This window comes from Lucilia cuprina, chromosome 3 (assembly GCF_022045245.1).
Source record: "Lucilia cuprina isolate Lc7/37 chromosome 3, ASM2204524v1, whole genome shotgun sequence".
NCBI lineage: Eukaryota > Metazoa > Arthropoda > Insecta > Diptera > Calliphoridae > Lucilia > Lucilia cuprina.
In genome coordinates this window covers 43,678,400-43,699,170 of record NC_060951.1, presented here as the reverse complement: position 1 = coordinate 43,699,170, position 20,771 = coordinate 43,678,400, and the positions used below count along the sequence as shown (strand labels likewise).

General features: G+C 26.9%; 1 protein-coding gene across 1 annotated transcript in view; it reads left to right on the top strand.

Annotated features, from left to right (window-relative positions):
* Positions 1-20,771, top strand: part of LOC111680111 (putative uncharacterized protein DDB_G0286901) — a 67,319-nt gene that overhangs the window by 10,281 nt on the left and 36,267 nt on the right. Inside the window, exon 2 of the mRNA XM_046945825.1 lies at positions 1,674-4,540. Coding sequence (XP_046801781.1) covers positions 1,913-4,540 — 2,628 coding nt within the window. The 5' untranslated portion in view covers positions 1,674-1,912. The remainder of the gene's footprint in view (positions 1-1,673; positions 4,541-20,771) is intronic.

Genomic DNA, 20,771 nt, shown 5'->3' with positions numbered 1-20,771 from the left:
GCTATCGCAGCTCTTTACGCTTTTCCCTTTTAGAAATGTTTTTATTAAAGGTATAACTTCCATAAATAAAACGAAAATTTCATAAAACTATGCTGAAAAGAAAACCTTGTATGGAAATGGAAACCAAATTTGAAAACAACAAAAAAATTTCTAAACAATCAATCATGTCCGTTAAATTGAACGTGAAGAAAGTCATAATAATTTTTTTTTTTAATTTTAAAATTATGAATAAATTTAACGAAACACGTACCATAAGAAAATAGACATAAAAATTAAAAAAAAATATTAATTAATAATAAAAAAACTAATAATTTATTTCTAACAAGATTTTAACAGAACTGCTCTGCTGGTAATCAAATAAAGAAAAATTAAAAAAAAACTAAACAATTTGATGTTAAACAACAACTTAAAAACAATAATTGCAACAAAGCACGTAATAATTTACAAGATGAAATCGGAGATGGACAGTTAGTCAGACCTACCGACAGACAGACATGTGTAAAACTAATATTTATGATGACGTTGAAGAAGCCGACTAAATTACAAACCAACAAATATTTTATTTATTTAGTACTAGACAACGAAATAGATAGACAGTGAAACGAACAGACAGACAGACAGAAAATATGTGATCGACAGGCATTTCAAACCAATTAAACCATTAACTAAACCAAAGTTAAATGGTAATTTAAAACCATTTTTGAGGAATATTCATTCATTACTTTTTTATATGAATTATTTTATTTTTATTACACACCAAGAAGAAAATAGTAGAAGAAAAAAAAGCAGAAATAAAATAAAAAAATATTTATATAAAATAAGTATATAAAAATAAAAAAATACGTGTTAAAACAACATTAATTCAAGAAACCAAAAGAAAATAACTAAATACGAAGAAACTATAAAACTTCCGCCTTGACTTAAATTACAGCAAAAACCCATTTGTTTTGGTTTTGAATTGTTGGTACTTCAAGTCAATATTAAAGGCATTGAAAACGGTTTAAGGTAGTGTGATGGAAACATTAGCATTTTAATTAAAGAAGTTTTTTACAATAAATTATAGAAAAGACCCTATTTACTTGAATTAATGTAAGATTTTCGCAAAGAGTACTTAAGATTTTAAAGGGATTCTGATAAAAGAATACCAAACTTTTGAACTACTTCTATATAATATCAGAACTATACTAGGAAGCACTTTCGTCATACGTAAAATATTTAACAATATAAAAGGTTGTGAGAATTGTGGGGATGTTCTAGTTCAGTTCTAGTTTAGTTCTAGTTTAGTTCTAGTTCAGTTCTAGTTCAGTTCTAGTTCAGTTCTAGTTCAGTTCTAGTTCAGTTCTAGTTCAGTTCTAGTTCAGTTCTAGTTCAGTTCTAGTTCAGTTCTAGTTCAGTTCTAGTTCAGTTCTAGTTCAGTTCTAGTTCAGTTCTAGTTCAGTTCTAGTTCAGTTCTAGTTCAGTTCTAGTTTAGTTTTAGTTCGGTTCTAGTTCAGTTCTACTTCAATTCTAGTTAAGTTCTAGTTCATTTGTGGTTCAGTTATAAAACATAATGTTGAGCTAGTAAGTTAATGGGATCAATAAGGTCTAACAGATCAGTGGATATTATTTTTAAATAAAGCTTTTTAAAAACTGATTTTTTCATTAATTCAATTCTTTTATTCATTTAATTTCAGTGGATCCTCACTCACAAAAGGACAGAAGGTGACAAAATTTTAAAAGAAAATCACAAACTGAAACCAAATATTTTTAAAAATTAAGCCCAAAGATTTAAACACACATCAAAACATTAAAGTCAATTTCAACAAAAAAATCAGAAAAATATGCTTAAAATACTAATTTAAAAAACCAGTAGTCTCCAGAATAAAAATATAGTAATTTAAGAAAGAATCTAATCAAACAAAACAACAACAAGATGGCCACTAAAACTGTAATAAATTGTATGGAACATACTATAGCACAACCCAATCAAGGAATTTCTATAATAATTGACCAGCAAATGGAACAACATAATCAAGGTGATTATGAAGCATCCTCCTCAAATTCAAAAATTATAAAAATACAACATTCTAATGAACAAAGTATGCAACAACATTTAACATTAAATAATAGAAATAATGGAAAAAATAACAAAACACTAATTGATATTAAGCGTAACGATGATGATGGTCTGCATTATGATCTACAAAATGCTTTAACTAAAAATGAGCATGTTTTACAAATAAATTGTACAGCATCATCATCATCATCAACAACGACTTCCAATGAAATTTCCAGAGAAATGAAAGAAATGTTAGAAAATACAGTGCAACTGGAACATAACGGAGTTTTAACAGAGAGGGGAAATTTTGATGATCATAATAATGAAGTTCGGAGTAATGGAGAGCAAAAAAACATTTTAGCAAACGGTCACTACAAAGCAGAAGAAGAAAACCTTTTAACCAAATACTCTTCACAAGAAAGAGCAAAAGAGGAAGATGATAAAGAAGAAAGTGGCCAAACAGCTAGTCAGCAACAAAAAGCACAAAAACAACAGGTTCATAATGCTAGTAATGGTAACAGTAACAGTAAACATAGAGAAAATGGTCAAAACTCTATTAACAAACAACTCACTACGACTACTGCTACTAGTGATCATAATAATGATCATGCTAAAGAAGAGCACAACAAACAAGATAATGAATTAAAACAACCAAATAAATATGGTGATCGTGATGATGATCATACTAAAACTCAAGATCATAATGGAGTAACTAATAGAGAAGACAATAATGAACAATACGATGATGATGATAATAATAGCAGTAGTAACAGCAGTGGTATTAGTAGTAGCAGAGACAGTGGTTGTGCTGTGCTTGGTCTGGTTCAGAGAGAAGTTGTAGCAGATTTTAGTCATGGTAAACGATCATTGTGTGAAGAAAACTCTAACAGTCTTTTAACGAAAGCGGATGCATCAACTTCTACGAAATCAACAACTCTGCTGACCATAAACGCTCAAAATAAAGTGTCAATACCACAAAACGTTGTGAATAATTTTGAAAATTTGTCTAACGAAAAAAAGAAAATCAATCACGTGGTCAAAATACAAATTAAACCAAATATAATTAATAATACTACGGATAGTATTAGTAACAGTTTAACAACGACGGAAAAACAAATAACGGTAGTGAAAATAGAAAATTTACAACAACAAGAATTTGAAAACGTAACAAAAGCACAAACAAACTCAAGCACAAATACAAGCCAACTAAACAATAAAGAAAACTTAACAAGTGAAAATATTGAAAACAAAGAAAATCAAAAAGAAAACTCATTCGAAACGCAGTCACAATTGAACGAAGCAACAATAATGGTGCAAAAACCGTCGAATAATTCAAATGCTACGGTAACGGTAGTTACGTCGAATAACGCTAATATTAACGGTAACGGTAATTTAAGTAATGCGTCCGGTACGGTAACATCTGCTACGGGTTCCTCGGTCACCGAATTAAATGTCTCAAATCCCAATAATTATTTATACTACATGATGTCCAGCGGCCAATTTTCACCCTGCGATACCTTGGATAGTGGTACCGGCAGTGATTTGGAAAGCAATGGCCAGCAACAGCAGTCCTCACCCAATTTACAGTTGAAAAAATCTTTAAATTCTTCTTCAGCCTCCACCACATCTACAAACTCTAACAACTCTTTGGCGCCCTTGGAATTGCACTTGAAAACCACTAAAATAAGAGTAGCCAATTCCAATTCCAGCAACTCTTTGGAAATGCAACAAAGACAATGCTCCTTTACGGATAGTGAGGAAAGTGAAGCCTCTTCTCTCAGCTGTGACTCTTTACATTCCAATGAGTTCTTAAGACAATCCTCTACTTCACCCATACAATTGAAATCGAATTCCACAAATGGTTCAACCAAAAAGATTCAATCCTTTTTGCCCGATTCTTTGTTAAGGGAAATTAAAAATCTTAAATTCTCCTCCAATGATTATGAGGCCGAAAATGAGGAGGAAGACGATATTTTGCCGACTCTCAAGTCGGAAAATAAATCTGAAATGTTTGAATCCTTAAGCAATCAAGATTACATCAAATCCCATGAATTTATAGAATCACGTAAAAATCTTAACAATTTACCTACAACCATATCGTCCTCTCTGAAGCGAGCTTCTTTACCCTCCAAAACTTTTGTTCTAAATACCGAAGATGGCACTTTCATAGATACCAAAATGAATTCTATGCCCCGAACTTATGAAGCTGATAAATACTATAATTTCCATGTTAATGAACATGATAATTTCCGTAGTTTTGGCAATAATAATGGTTCTATATTGGGAACATCTTTGAATGCTTCAAATGGTGGTGATTCTTTGAGTATTTCTGAATATGAGTCTAAGAGTTTACATGATGATGTATTTGCTGGCTATAGAGATTTACGTTGTGGTTCAAATACTTCAACTATACGCTCGTCCAAGGGTACAGTGCGTGGTGTCAAGAATCGTGTGCGCAATGGAATAGCCACATTCTTGCAATTGCAGCAACCAAATATTAAGGTAAGTGAGAAACTTTGGGAATCATTTTTCTAAAACATAAAGAGACAAATTTTTTTTGAAAATTTTCTATAAAAGAATATATTCTTTTTCTAAAATATTTTCATTTTAGACATTTTTCTAAAGAAGAGTATCGTTTTAGATACTTTTTTTATAGAAGAGTATCGCTTTAGACACTTTTGTATAAAAGAATATAGTTTTAGATACTTTTATATAGAAGAGTATCGCTTTAGATACTTTTTTGTATAAGGTTTTCTTTTTTGAACGCTTTTCTTGAACGCTATTGAAGAGTGTAACTTTATATACTATTCTATAAAAGAGAGTCATTTTGGACACACTTTTTCTATAAAAACAGTTTTGTAGAAAAATATCTTCTTTTCTAAAATAATGCCATTTTAGACATTTTTCTAAAGAAGAGTATCGTTTTAGATACGTTTGTTTAGAAGAGTATCGCTTTAGACACTTTTGTATAGAAGAATATAGTTTTAGATACTTTTGTATAGAAGAGTATCGTTTTAGATACTTTTTTTGAAGAAGTGTTTCTTTTTTCAACGTTTTTCTTGAAAAGAGTGTTAATTAAGATAGTTTTCTATTGATGAGTTTAACTTTATACACTATTCTATAAAAGAGAGTCATTTTAGACACATTTTTCTATAAAAAACAGTTGTTTTTTAAACATTTATATAGATGTAGAATGTCTTCTTTGGAATCTGTCGTTTTTGAAATATTTTTATTAAATAGTATCGTTTTAGGCACTTTTTTATATAATAGTGTCTTTTTAGACTCTTCTTTATTGAAAAATAGTTTCTTTAGATATTTTTAGACTTTTCTTAATAGAAAACTCTCATCTTAAGACACTCTTATAATACATTTTGGACTTTTGAAATTTTCAATGAATGTGTCTTTAAAGATACTTCTTTACAGAGAAATATTACACTTCTATATAATATTTTCTTACAATCTTATTTTTTCAACCCTTTTTATATAAGAATGTATTTTTAGACTTAATAGCGAATCTTTTTAGATACTTTTCTTATACTTTTAAACAAAAGCGTTCTTTTAGATACTTGTTTTTAGAGAAGTGTTTGATTTAGCATATTTTATAAAAAAGAGTATAGTTTTGAAACATTCTTAATCGATTATAAGGAAGTGTCTTTTTGGATACTGTTGTTGTACATTTATCTTGAGAATAAAGTCTTTTTCAACTTGTTTCTATAGAACACTTTCTAGATATTTTCTACAAAAGAATGTCTTTTTATAAACCTCCTCTTCTTAGACACTTCTATACAGAATAGTGTTTGTTAATCACTTTCTATGGATGAACGATTTTTTGTAGAAAGAAATTAGATACTTCGATTTTTATTGGACTTTTCTGTAGAAATTCGGATATTGTCGTTTTAGAGGCTTTTTATAAAGAAGTATTTTCTTTAGTCTTTTCTGTGTTTTGGAGGGGAATGCCTAAGTTTTATGAGTCTTTTTTAGAAAGAAATTAGATACTTCGGCGAGCATCGCTTTTTAAAAGACTTTTCTGTTGAAAAGTATTAGATACTTGGACGAGTGTCGTTTTAGAGACCTTTTTATAAAGAAGTATTTTCTTTAGTCTTTTCTGTGTTTTGGAAGGGAATGTCTTCGTTTTTTTAGATTTTTTTGTAGAAAGAAATCAGATACTTCGACGAGTATAGTTTTTATGGGATAGTGTAGTGTCGTTTTAGCATAGTGTCGTTTTAGGGACTTTTTATAAAAAAGTATTTTTAGAAGGAAATGTCTTCGTTTTATTAGATTTTTTTGTAGAAATATATTAGATACTTCGGCGATCGGTATCGCTTTTATGGAACTTTCCTGTAGAAAGATACTGTTGATTAGATACTTCGAAAAGTGTCGTTTTAGAGACTTTTTTATAAAGAAGTATTTTCTTTAGTCTCTTCTGTGTCTTGGAAGAGAATGTCTTCGTTTTTCAGTCTCTTGTCTATCGAATTCGGAACATTCCTCAAAAAGTGTTTCCATTAGACACCTTTTGTATAAAAGACTATCTTCTTTAGATCTTTATACATTGGCGAGTATTCCCTTTCAACACTTCTCTCATTCATAGAGAGTCATCTTTAGAAACATCTCTGTAGGAATTCTCTCTTAAAGATTGTCCTGCTTAGAACATTATAAAAAGTTCTTTTAAAACTTTTCTTTACATTAATATATTGTCTGACATTTCTTTTCAGACGAGTGTCTGCTCTAGAAAGGTTTCTATAAAGCTTTACTACTTAAAACTCCTTCTATAGGAGAAATCTTTCTCTATGAATAACAATGTATTGTTTAAGGATTGTTCTAGAGAAAAAAGCTTTTTGTCAAAAAGTTTCTACTTAATAAAATATTTTTCTGGGAACTAAAGTTTTAAAAAATTGAATTTATTATAACAATTATAATTACATCTTTAAAAAAACAGTTTACTGAAAACTTCCTAAAAAGGTTTCATAAAATGTTTTTTTTATTAAAAATATATATTTTTATTTCACTAACTAAATGTCATATAAAATTTTTTTTGACATCTTGTCAACATGTATTTATCTACATTTTATGTCAAAAATTATTAAAACTATGTCAAAATTATTAATAATAAACAAATAGTGAGAAATATTAATCTTACTGCCGGACAGTTTAGCATAACAATGGCAAAAATAAATGTGTATAAAAAAACAACAACAAAAAATTTGCTGTAAATTGTTTTAACCTCGAAAAACATACAAAATACTCAGCAAAATAAAAACAAATGTTTCTATTCATTAAAAATTATTAATAAAGTTGAAAAATTGTTAAAAAAAACAAAAAAGTAAACAATTTTTATGGTTTTAGTTTTGCTTTCAAAGACAATTCTTCCGTATTTTTTGTTCGAAATTTTTAGCTTAAATCTATATAAAATCAAGTTTGTTGTTCAATATCTGTTTGAGAAAATTTAAAATTAAAAAATATATATCTTTAACCCTTATAAAAAGGTGTATTTTAGTAAATTCTTTTCTTTTGAAAAATTTTGGAAAACTTTCCCGAACACATTTTGGAGACTTTTCTATCGAAAAAGTCTCTTTTTAGAAACTTTTTTTAATCGCAGAGTAAGTTTTTGTGAAACATTATTGTTTAAGTGTTCACTCTTTTTTATAGAATAGTGTCTTTTTAGATAGTTTTTTGAATGCATTTCAATTAAAAAGTATCCTTTTACACACTTGTCTAGGGAAGAGTGTCTTATTGTAATTTTTTTAGATGCTTTTCTCTAGAAATGTGTCTTTGTTAGAATTTTCTCTGCAGAATAATAGTTTCTTAAAACCATTTTCTATAGAAGAGAGTTTTTCTGTCTCTTTATGGAAAGAGCTTTATAGATGTGATTCTTATAAAGTTACTACTGGGAGTATCAGTTTAAATACTTGTCTATTGCATACAGTTTTCTTAGGCGATGTTTAGGAAGAAATGTTTCTTTGACACACTTTATTTTAGAAAAGTATATTCTTTAGATATGTCTTTAACTCTTCTACAAACTCTTACAACTCCCTGACGCCCTTGGAATTTCATTTGAAAATCACTAAAATAAAAGTTGCCAATTCCAGTATCAGCAACTCTTTGGAAATGCAATAAAGATAATGCTCCTTTACGGATAGTGAAGAAAGTGAAGCATTTTCTATCAGCAATGCCTGGGTTCTCAAGACAATCCTCCACTTCACCCATACAATTAAAATCGAATTCAACAAATGGTTCAACCAAAAAGATTCAATCCTTTTTGCCCGATTCTTTGTTAAGAAAAATTAAAAATCTGAAAAATCTAATGAGAATGAGTCTTCCTCCTCATGCCCACTCTCAAGTAGGCATGAGTCAAATCGGAGATGTCTGAATCCTTAAGCAATCAAGATTACATCAAATCCCCTGAATTTATACAATTACGTAAAAATCTTAACAATTTACCCACAACCATATCGTCCTCTCTGAAGCGAGCTTCTTTACCCTCCAAAACTTTTGTTTTAAATACCGAGGACGGCACTTTCATAGATACCAAAATGAACTCTATGCCCCGCACTTATGAAGCCGATAAATACTATAATTTCCATGTTAATGGACATGATAATTTCCGTGGTTTTGGCAATAATAATGCTTGTATAATAGGAACATCTTTGAATGCTTCAAATGGTGGTGATTCTTTAAGTATTTCCGAATATGAGTCCAAGAGTAGAGATCTACGCTGTGATTCAAATACTTCAAAGAGAGAGTTCTTTAGAGATAGGCTTCTTCAGAGAGAGGCTTCTTTAGAAACTTCTTTATAGGAACGAGTATTCTTTTTCTCCAAAATATTCTCTTGTTTTCTTGTAAACTTTTCTATAGATTAATATATTGTTAGGACATTTCTCTTTAGACGAGTGTCTTCTTTTAAAAAGTTCCTTTCAAGAAAGTTTCCATGAAAGATTGACATTTTGCTATAGGAGAGCTGATCTTGTTGTTTTGCATTATAAAATTTTGTCTTCTTCCTAAGATTTGTTTCTTTTTAGAGCCTTCTAGGAAATGTCTGTATAGAATAGTTTTTTCTTAAAATATTTTTCTTTGGAAATTTTCTCTAGAAAATTTTCTTCGAAGATTACTGTTTGTCTCTAAAGTGTCTTTTTAGACACGTTTTGTAGAAGAGTGTGTTTTTGGTCACTTTTCTTTAGGCGAATAATTTTTTTTGTTAACTTTTTTAGAAGTGTTTCTCTTTTGTAAGAAAAAGTATCTTCTTTAGAAATTCATTAGAATTTTTTTTTCTGTAAAGTAATGACTGTTTAGACATTTTACTTTAAAATATTGTGTTTTAGCCGTTTTTCGATCTTGAGACTATATAGCCTATATTATATACAATATATTTTATACTATAGACTGATCTTTAGTCAAGCCTATAAAGTGATCTCTAAACCAGAATATAGAGGGATCGATAGCCAAACTATAGACTGAACCTTATGTAGTTATATGATCCGCCTTGATATAAAGTCATTACAAAAACGGATTTTCTTGTATAGAAAAGCATATACTAAAATTCTTTGATGTTTTTTTCGAAATCTGACTTCTATAGACATTGGTTTAAGTTTCTATGAAAATTTTTATGTAAATTTTTCTTTATGATTGATGTTTGAGTTCAAAAAAATTTATTATAAATTATGTTAAATTGATAATAAAACATTTTATTACCACACAACTTTGTCGCGCCTTACAAATCAGCCATGAAACCACGACAACTAATAAGAAATTCCAAAAATGCCACTTTTAAAGCAGCATGTTTAAAATTTTTAAATGAAAGTGAAATTTCTTTCAAAAAACTAAAACTCATACTAAACCTTTCCAAAATCAAACTACTACAACAAAAACTAGATGATGATGATGATAAAAAAGAAATGAAAGAAAAACAGGCATTTAAAACAGACAAAGAAATATGAATCAAACAAATTTAAAGTTAATTAAATGCCAATCACATGCGAACCAGAAACAACCACACAAACAAACCGAAAAAAATCACTTGTTAAACACCAAAATAAAATTTGGTAAAGTCTTTCTTAAATTTAAACAAAAAACCAAAGTTTAATAAGTAACACTTGACTTCATTAGGGAAAAAAGTCTCATCTTGCTTATAGTTTAATTATTTATTTATTATTTTGTGTAAAATAAGTGATTTTTATTTTCGTAATATTTATTTTTTTCACTTTAAATAAATATTTATTATAGTTTAAGTTTGTATGGGGTACGTGTTTGAATTTTTTTGGTTTCTGGTTGTTTTTTTCATTATAATTTATTATAGAAAATGAAAGTACTTGCATTTTTCTTCTTCTTCTTTTTCTTTAATTCCCAAAGTTCCCAAATATTAAGTAATTTTTATTTTTAACATTTATTTAATAAAAAAAAATTTATGCGTAATTTTTATATTAATGACTTGTCCGTCTGTCTTCTTTTACTTTGTGTAGTATTTCATGCACAATTTTCTTTAAACAATTTTTTTCTATTGTTTTTAAATTCCATACAATGTTTAGGTTTTAAAAACAATATCAATTTCCTTATGTTTTTGTTTATAGTTTAAAATTTTAAAGCTTTTCAAATGCGTTTTTTTTTGTGTTTTTTTTATGAATTTTTTAAAAATTTATTTTTATAAAACAAACATGTGTCTGCATAATGAAGAATAGTTTTTTTTTTTTTGAAATTAAGTTAAATTTTAAATACGTTATTTTTATTTTAAATAAACAGGAAATATATATTTTCAAATAAATATAAACTATTTTAAAATACAAATTTTAGTTTTACCTTCTAAATATTTAAGCAGGAGCTTTTTATAAAAATTTTTATTAAAAAAACAAAACCTTGTTCTTTTATTTGTATTTATGCAAAAATTTAAAAAGAATTGGATTTTCAATGTTGCTATTAAGGTTTAAAGTTAAATACAGTTTAGTATTTTAAAAAATATCACAAGTTATTATGATAATTTTTTAAGAAGAAGATTGTCTTCTTTTCGAAAATCATCTTTGAGATACTTTTTATACTCTACAACACTTTAGTGGGGAGGGTATATTGGATTTATGCTGATGTTTGCAACGCACAATAATATTGGTCTTAAACCCTCCTTTAAGATAACAATCAGTTTAGAATCATTTTCTGAATCGATTTAGCTATGTCCGTCCGTCCTTCTGTTCGTCCATGTAAACCTTTTAATCAAACTATAGGTCGCAATTTTGAAGATAATTTAGTGAAATTTGGTACATGATCTTCTAATTGTCTCAGGAATAAAGACTATTAGAAATAGTTAAGATCAGTACTTTATTTCACCTAGCCCCCATACAACTGAACCCCCGAAGAGAGCCTGTAAACCTTGTTATCAAACAATAGAACGTAATTTTCGAGATAATTCAATGAAATTTGGCACATGATCTTCTATGGTACCAGAGATAAAGTCTATTGAAAATAGTTATGATCAGTTCATTATTTCACTTAGCCCCCATACAACTGAACCCCCCAAAAGGGCTTGTAAACCTTGTAGTCAAACTACAGGTTTAATATATTCGCAACTTGACAAAAATCTGCAAAACTATAAGCCTTGATGACCCTCATGAATTGTATAATTATAGGACCTTATATGACCCTAGCCCTTATAAAAAACCCCTTCAAAATTTGACTTAAATGTCCACAGTTTTATTCAACAGTAAATGGCTAAAGTATATCTGAGGCAAATTACAATTGAACTTAAATGCTTTATTATGAAAACTAAATTTTATTTTTGCAACAGGTGGTAGGGTGTTATATAGTCGCCCTCGCCTGATTATAATTTCTTTCTTGTTTACAATTAAAATTATATTTTTGCAAAAATTTTTTTAAACAAAAAATCTTCTTTAAATACTTTTGTTTTAAAAGAGTTCATTTTTCTTTTTTTCTATAGAAAATTGTCTTCATTTTCTAAGAAGGAATGTCTGCTTTAGTTACTTTTTAGACACTTTTTTATATAAATTTATTTATTTTTTTTGAAACACATTTTAACAGAAACGAGTCCTTCTAGACACTTTTTAATTATTATAAAAAAACTTTTTAACAGAAACGATTCTTTTTAGACACTTGTTTTGTATTATATATAAGAGTTTTTTCTTTAAAAGAGTTTCTTTTTAGACTCTATTACGGTATGCCTTTTTAAACACTATCTTATACAAGATTTATGACATTTTTCTCTAGAGAAGAGTTTTTGTTAGAAACTTTATATATAAGACTGTGTTTTAGACACAATTATATAGACAAAGGTAATTTTATAACATTTTCTATAAATAAGTATGTTCTTTCGACATTATACTCTAGATTAGAGTCTTTTTGAGATAATTTTCTATAGAACAATCTCCTATTTAGACACTTTTGACCTTTTTAGCATCAATTCTATCGAAAGAAGTATTTTTATAAAATTTCTTTCCAAATAAGATATCATTCTTAAGAATAGAGTCTTTTTAGATAATTTCCTATAGATAAGTTTCTTCTTGAGACACTTTTCTGTAAAAAATTTCATCTTTAAACACTCATTCATATAGAAGTGCCTTCTTAAAACATTTTCTATTGAAAAGTGTTCTCTTTAGAGACTTATTGTAGAAAAGAATTTGTTTAAGACAATTTTATAATAGAGTATACTCTTAAGATAATTTTTTTTTATAGAAAAGTTTTCAATAAAATTGTGATTTTTAAAACATTTTTATGGAAAGGTTTGTTTTTAGACACTATTCTGTAGAGAAATCATTTTTTCAGACAATTTTCAATAGAGGGATGTCTTTGTTAGAGATCTTTTTATAGAAAGATAATTTTTTAAAGAAAATTCTACAGATGAGATTGTATTGAAACACTTTTCTGTGGAAAAGGTTCTTCTTAGAAATTTGTTTGTGAAAAAAAAGTATTTTACACTTTGACTTTTTACATTTTTCGACTTTTTGGACTATTTACGTATTTTTTCGACTTTTGACTGTTTTCGGGTTTTTCCGACTTTTTTAGAATTTTTGATTTTTTCACTTTTTTTTAAATTTTCAACTATTTTGGACTTTCATCTACTATTTTCAGATTTTCGACTTTTTCCGACTTTGTTCGTCTTTTCGACTTTCCAAATTTTCGACTTTTATTTATAAAGTCGACTTTTCGACATTTTTCATAGACGATATTTGAGTTATTGACTTTTTTGGAACAAAATAGTCGACTTCGACTTTTCGACAAAAAGTCGATTTTTCGAAAGTCGATTTGTAGAACGCTATAAAAGAGTGTCTTCTTTCGAAAAAATTTCTGTGTCCCTTTTAAGTCACAATTTCAAATAAGAGTGTATTTTTACTTTTCCATAGAAGGACTTTTTAGATGATTTTCTATAATAATTTAAACGTTCTTAAACTATTCTATAGAAGATTGTCAGTTTTTTAAGTTTGTCATTCCGTTTGTAATTTCTACAATTTGATTTCCCGCGTCCATAAAAAATACATGAATATTTTAGCTCATTCGATCAAGCCGTCTGTCTGTATGTTTGCTGAATTCAAATTTTCGAGATTCAAGTCTTCAATGGTTCTTGCAGACTTACGTTCGAAAAGATCTTTATTCCATAAATAATGGAGAAATGAGCAAAAATTTAAGCTAGAAACAAGAAATAGACATTAATGATAACCTATAAGAGGCTATTTTTGATAACTTTTCGTTCTTCAAAAGATACTTTTTGAGAAAACTATGTCAAGAAAAAAAATGTTTTAATATAAAGAATTTCTATAGAAAGCTTTAAAATTTTTAGTGCATTATTTTATTATCGAAATTAAGCTCAAGCTTATTTATGTTTTTTTTTTGCAAAAATATTTTATTTATTTTATACTATTTTCATTTAAAAAAAATCAATTTTTTTGTAAACTTTAAGTTTTGAACGACATTTTTCCACTTCATTACAAAACGTTTTTCTAAATAACTTCAATTGTATGTCAGTCATACATTCCCAGGCTTGTTCAAGCGCAAAATTTGCCACATACGATTTTTATTTAATTTATTTCTTTAACCAAAAAAACTTTGATTTTTTTTCAAAAATTTCGCAAAAGAAAAACAAATTAAATTGTTGACAATTTAATGATTTTGTTTTGTTTGTTGTTATTTTGTGTTTCTTGTATTTGTTTTTCTTACAACAGACACTTTTGCAATTTAATCATTATAATTTGTGTGAGTGTTGCTTTGATTTTATGTATGTTGGTTTTATGGTGAGACTTGTCAACAAAACTCCACATAAAAATACTACTTTAAACAATACTTAATAATAAAAAAAAAATGTGAACACTCACCATAAATAAGTGATTTTGTGGTTATAAGTGTTAAATGGCTAAGTCGTTTTTACAATTAATTGTGACATACATATACAGCATATTCCTTGCGTCAAAGCTTTCAGTAGATATTTTTTAATCAACATATAGGTTTTTTAATCAATATTTGCATTTTGCAGTTAGTCTATTATTGTTTGTGAACCACAGCATTATCGATTGTGGTAATATTCACACACACACACGCGTACATTAAGACTTGAGTATTTGCTGAACTGCAGTCATTGATTCCGTTAGTTTTTCACCTCTTTCAGCCTCTTTCTTTTATCAATTCTTACTTCTCAGATAACTGTAAGTGAGAAAGAAAAAAAAACACAATAAAATACTGTAAAATTAATTATTTTGTAAGATTTTGCATAAAATTAAAAAGATAATTAATTTTTGATTAAAATTACATTATTGAAAATTGCTGGAAAAGTGAAAATGCTTAATGCGTTAAATTAGCATTTTTCTACAAATTTAATGATTCCTTATTGTTAATTAAATAATTCGGAAAAAGTAAATTTTTTTCCGGAAATCTGATATGCACTGAACTAGAACTTAACTAGAACTGAACTAGAACTGAACTAGAACTGAACTAGAACTGAACTAGAACTGAACTAGAACTGAACTAGAACTGAACTAGAACTGAACTAGAACTGAACTAGAACTGAACTAGAACTGAACTAGAACTGAACTAGAACTGAACTAGAACTGAACTAGAACTGAACTAGAACTGAACTAGAACTGAACTAGAACTGAACTAGAACTGAACTAGAACTGAACATGAACTGAAACTAAACTAGAATTATGAAAAAAACAAAAGACTTAGGAAACATACTTTTTATACTGGTATCGACCAAAGTTTGTTTCTTACGTCTTTCGTTTCTAAACATTAACTTCTACACTAATCGAGAAAAAAAATAAAAGCTTTTCTTACTAATTTTTATTAATTTTTTTTTTTTGATTTGTCCCACGGCATTCTTTTTTTTTTTTTTTTTGCTTAATGCCAGCAAAAACCAGTCAATTACTAATTTTATATTTAAATTCAATTAATTTTAAAATTTTACAACATTTACTTACTGTTTAAATGATTAAAATCATTTAATTTTATTTTATTTTTTTTTTTGTTTTGTTATTGCTACACCATGATTATTCTGTGTTTAAGTGAAAGTCTTTTCATATAAAAAGTGGAGATTGTAAATAGTTGTGTTACTATTTATTTATTTATTGTTTTTTGTTCAAATACAATAATGTTTTTTCTTCTTCTCAATTTTATTTATACAACACGATTTGTTTGTATTTTGTTTTCTTTTGTTTTGTAAAATGTTTTAGTTTTAGTTATTTTCTATTTTAAAATTGTTGTAAAATTTTCTTACATATCTGATGTTTTAAACAGACTCTTTCTCTGTCTCTCTCTTTCTGTTAAATTATTTATAATTTTTTGTAGTAAAATAAATTATAATGATAATAACAATTTGATTTTCTTTAAATAACACTTAATCATATAAAAACAGTTCAAACGCCTATAAAAATATTTAAAAATTACTAAAAACAATTAACATCATTGTTGTTGTTGTTTTTTTTATTGATTTGCTTTTAATGTGTTGTTTTCGTTTAAAGAACAGTTATAAATTTTTAATTCTCCAGTATGGTTTTTTGTGTACATATTGAAAATGTCATTTAACATTTTAGTTCATGCAATAAAATGAAAGTTTTTTTATTTATCTGTTTTCCTTATTTAGAGGTATTTTTTTCGGTTATAATAGAAATTTTTAAAAAAGGAAAAATGTGCTAATAACTTGATAGTATGTATGCATTTTTATTAATAATTTTTTTAACACTTTTATTTGTTGTTTGTAAAAAAAGGAAGTAACCCAATTATTTAATACTGTATGCATTGCTATATTTGTATAAGAAAGAAAACAATTTAACAAATAAATAAATAATATGGGGAGAAATTGTTTAAAGATTTTTATAAAGCTTATAATAAACGCATGATCTACAAATAAAGGGCGTAAACATTTTTAAATCAAGGTCAGGGTAGATGACGTTCGTTCGATTTTAAATATAATTTTTAGTATTTTATTTTGTATACCTATCGATGTTTATAAAACAAAAGACTTAAGAAACAAACCTGAGATGGAGCTTTCTCAATAAGCTTCGTCCTTGAGTCAGGAGAATAGTATGTGACAAATTTCTTCAAATTATTATGAGAATTACGATCTGTAGCGTACTCACAAGGTTAACATGGATACACAGAAGGACGGAAAAACCTCCAAAAGTTATTATGAAAATATTTGCAAATTTCATAAAATCAACTTGACTGTTGCATTTTTAAAAAGTTTACATGGATACACAGATGTAAAGGCAGACAATGTATTCAGAAAATCATTCTGAGCAAATTGGTACAGAGCCCATATTTTTTGGTGCTACAAACATCAGCAAAATACCTATATAGTGGTGTAGGGTTTAAGTTTATTTATATAATAATTTTGCCTTTCAAGAAGTTTGTTTTTTAAAAGCTTTTTTTTATTGCAAAACATTATTTGATGTAAAAACTTTTAAAGTTTTTTGTTAAAATTTTTTTAGAACAAAATGTATTTTGAGTTCTTTTTTTGTCAGAAACAAAAAATTTATATAATAAAAGCTTTATTTAACTTGTTTTTGACAGAAAAAGCTTTTTTCTAGAAAAAGTTTTTTTTTTAAGTAGTTTTAAACACGTTCGATAAGAATTTTTAGTTTCTTTCTAGTTCTTCTGTCACAAAATAAGTTATAAAGCTTTTATTATAATAATTTTTTCTCTGAAAAGAAATCAGTAAAACTTTTTTGAAAAATATTCCTTCAAAAACCTTTTTTAATAGAAAATTTAGTTTTTAAAAAGCTTTATTGTAAAGAATTATTTGTTGTATAAATTTTAAAAGCTTTTTTGTAAAAATTTTTTTAGAAAGAAATGTTTGTTCGGCATATTTTGAGTTTTGTCAAAAACAAAAACTTTTTATATAATAAAAGCTTTATAACAGAAAATGCTCTCTAGAAAAAAGTTTATTTTTTAAGTAGTTTAAACACATTCAATAAGAATTTTTGACAATGTTTAAAAGTATTAAAAAATTTCTCTAAAAAACTTTTTCTGTTAACTTATAAAGCTTTCATTATAATAAGTTCTAAAAAGAATACAAATCAGTAAAAACTTTTTTGAAAAATACTCTACCAAAAAACTTTTTTGATAGAAAATTTAGTTTTATTGCAAAGAATTATTTGATGTATAAACTAAAGCTTTTTTGTAATAATTTTTTAGAACGAAATATAGGTCAACGATATTTTGAGTTTTTTTCAAAGAAAAACTTTATATAATAAATCTTTAAACTTATTTTTGTCAGAAAAGGCTTTCTAGAAAGAAAAGTTTTTTTTTTAAATACTTTTAGTTTTTAAACGAAAGCTTTTGTTTAAAGAAATATATAAAAAAAATTATTTTGTAAAATATCGTTAACAATACAGTAACAGTTTGTTTTGTAGAAAAGCTTTGTTGTACATTAATCTTTTTATTGAAAAGTTTTTCGGAAAAAAGGAATAAAGATGTTTTTATGCTTTTTTTAAAAACGGCTTTTCTAGAAACAAAAGTAGTTCAGAAAAAAGCTTTTTTAGAAGAGTTTCATTGTTCGAGCTTAAAAAGTTTTTAAACTAAAAAATTTTAATTTATTAAATAGAAAACTTTTAAACTTTTTATAATTACAAAGCACAAAAAGCTTTTTCTCAGAAAATGATTTTTGTGAAAAAAGTAAAAGCTTTATACTTTTTTATTATAATGAGAAATATTTTATTGTTAAAATAATATTTTTTTAAAGCTTGTGTGTTAGAAAGCTTTTTTGAAGGAAAAAGCTTTAAATTTTTTTGGGCAAAATTTTATGTATTTTTCGAAAATACAAAGAAAAATATTAAAGCTTTTTAAGCTAAATTTAATATATTTTCCATAAACATTTTACATTTTTCGCAATCAAGAAGGAAAAAGTTTTAAAACTTTTTTTTAAACAAAATTTTAAATATTTTTTAAACATAGTTATTTTTGTTAAAAAATTATACATCTAAGTATGTATTACAATAGGAATTTTTAACAAATATTTTGCCAACAAAAAGTATCACCTCATTTCTAGACAATTATCTCCTAGATTACCACGCATAAATGTCAAATAAATACAAATATTTAACAAATTGACAAACAATTGAATGACAGACAAATAAGCCAAGCCAACATCAAAAGCAAAATTATATATTATTAATAAATATTTAACAAAAATAACATTTTACTAAAAAAAATTTATATAAAAAAATCAAAAACAAACATATTTGACAATATTGGTAATAAACAAAGAAAACTCTTTGTTTTTTTTTTTTTTTTTTTTTTGCAATTTGACTCATCAAAAGTTAAACAAATATTTGACAGACAGCTTGTCGTAAAAATAAAATGTTAAATATATAAATATTTTACTGATTTTTTTACAAAATTGAACTAGATTTTTTTTGATGAATTTATTAACAATATTTTGTTTTAATTTAAAAAAAAACATGTGTGGGTTGTGGATTTCTTCTTAAACACCTTTTCTTTTTCATAACTGCATACACATGTTTTGTAAATAATCTTTATTATTTTATTGGTAATTGAATTAGTTATGACATGTTTTAACATGTTTTAAGTCTGATAAATGGAGGAGTATCATACATATGAGCAAGCTAATTGCTCAGAGACATTAATTGTCATTACAAGTGTAGGCTTACATACGGTTTATGGGGGCTTTTAGGTAAATTATTGGATTGAAAATGTAACTTAAACTATTTAAAGTTATTAAATATGTGGAATTAATGATAAATGAATGTTAATTTAAAATATTAACATATTTTGTGGGGAAATTTTTTCTTTCAAAAAATAAAACCCACTAAATAGAATAGAAAATTTGTTACCATTTGGTAAGTTATATTATTTTTACTCAAATTTTCTCAGACAATTTATTTAAATATAATAATTTTATTGTTTTTAGCCAAATAATCAATATTATGACATGTTTCTTAAACTCAAATAAAGCAATATGTGATTTTAAATCATAATTATATATTTTACATGAGAATAACATTTTTTTTAACCCCAAACAAACACTACAAAATTGTATAATTTTGTAATACATAATTTTTTGTAAGTTTTGCTTTAATTTTAATTGATGTTGGCCTAACACAACAATTTTGTTGTTAAAAATAAACTATTAACAAAATGTTTACAGAAAGCTTATAGAAAAAAATTAAAAAAAAAACTCAAATCTAGTTGTTTGTTACTGCAGTAGACATAATAGAAGAGAAAAAATATTAAGCAACAATTTACAAATAACTTCAACTGCATACAACAACAACTGTTTATGTGCAGTAAGCTAGTAACAGTAGTAACAATAATTTTCATACCAAGCAACACCTGTCAAATTTGTAAAATCTCCATCACAACTTATTTACGGTTTTTGTTTAAACAAGTATGAATTTATAGTCGGACATTGCCGACCATATGATACCCTACACCAGTCAGTATGTTAAAATTGTGGATTTTTTTAAATAAAGCATTTATTTTTTTATTGTGGAATATTTTTACTTATTGTTGACAAAAAAAAAACAGATTTTCTGCAAGAAGGCTCATAGGGGAGAAGGGGTAAATATGGGCCTATCCTTATAAATTCCGGTAGATGAAATAACGTCTACTTCAAAGTCATTTATGTAGATTTTAATCGTTTTATTAGTAATAATAAGTTAATTTTGACCTAATATTCAAATCTGAAGGGGAGTTTGTATGGGGGCTAGGGCCAAATGAGGCCCGAACACTATAAAAATTAGCGTTGTCATTATTGTTCTATAAAACAATTTTTTGTTGATTTTTGTTGACATTATAATACATTTAACGTAATTATGAGCCTAAAGGCCCGATCCGGGGGGTACGGTTGTATGGGGCTAGGAGAAATAATGGACCGATTTTAACCATTTTCAATAGCGTTCGTCCTTGAACCAAAAAAGAGTTGAAAATTGCGACCTGTTGCGTGCGCACAAGATTTACATGGACACACAGACAGACGGACGGACTGACAGACGGACATAGCTAAATCGACTTAGAAAGTGATTCTGAGGCGATTGGTATACTTTAAGGTGGGTCTAGGACCAATATTTTTGGGTGTTACAAACTTCAGCACAAACACATAATACCCTCCCCACTATAGTGGTGTAGGGTATAAAAAGAATGAGTACAGTAGGGTATGCATTTGTTTTAAATTTAGCTATTTTTAATTAAAAAGCTGAACTAGAACTGAACTAGAACTGAACTAGAACTGAACTAGAACTGAACTAGAACTGAACTAGAACTGAACTAGAACTGAACTAGAACTGAACTAGAACTG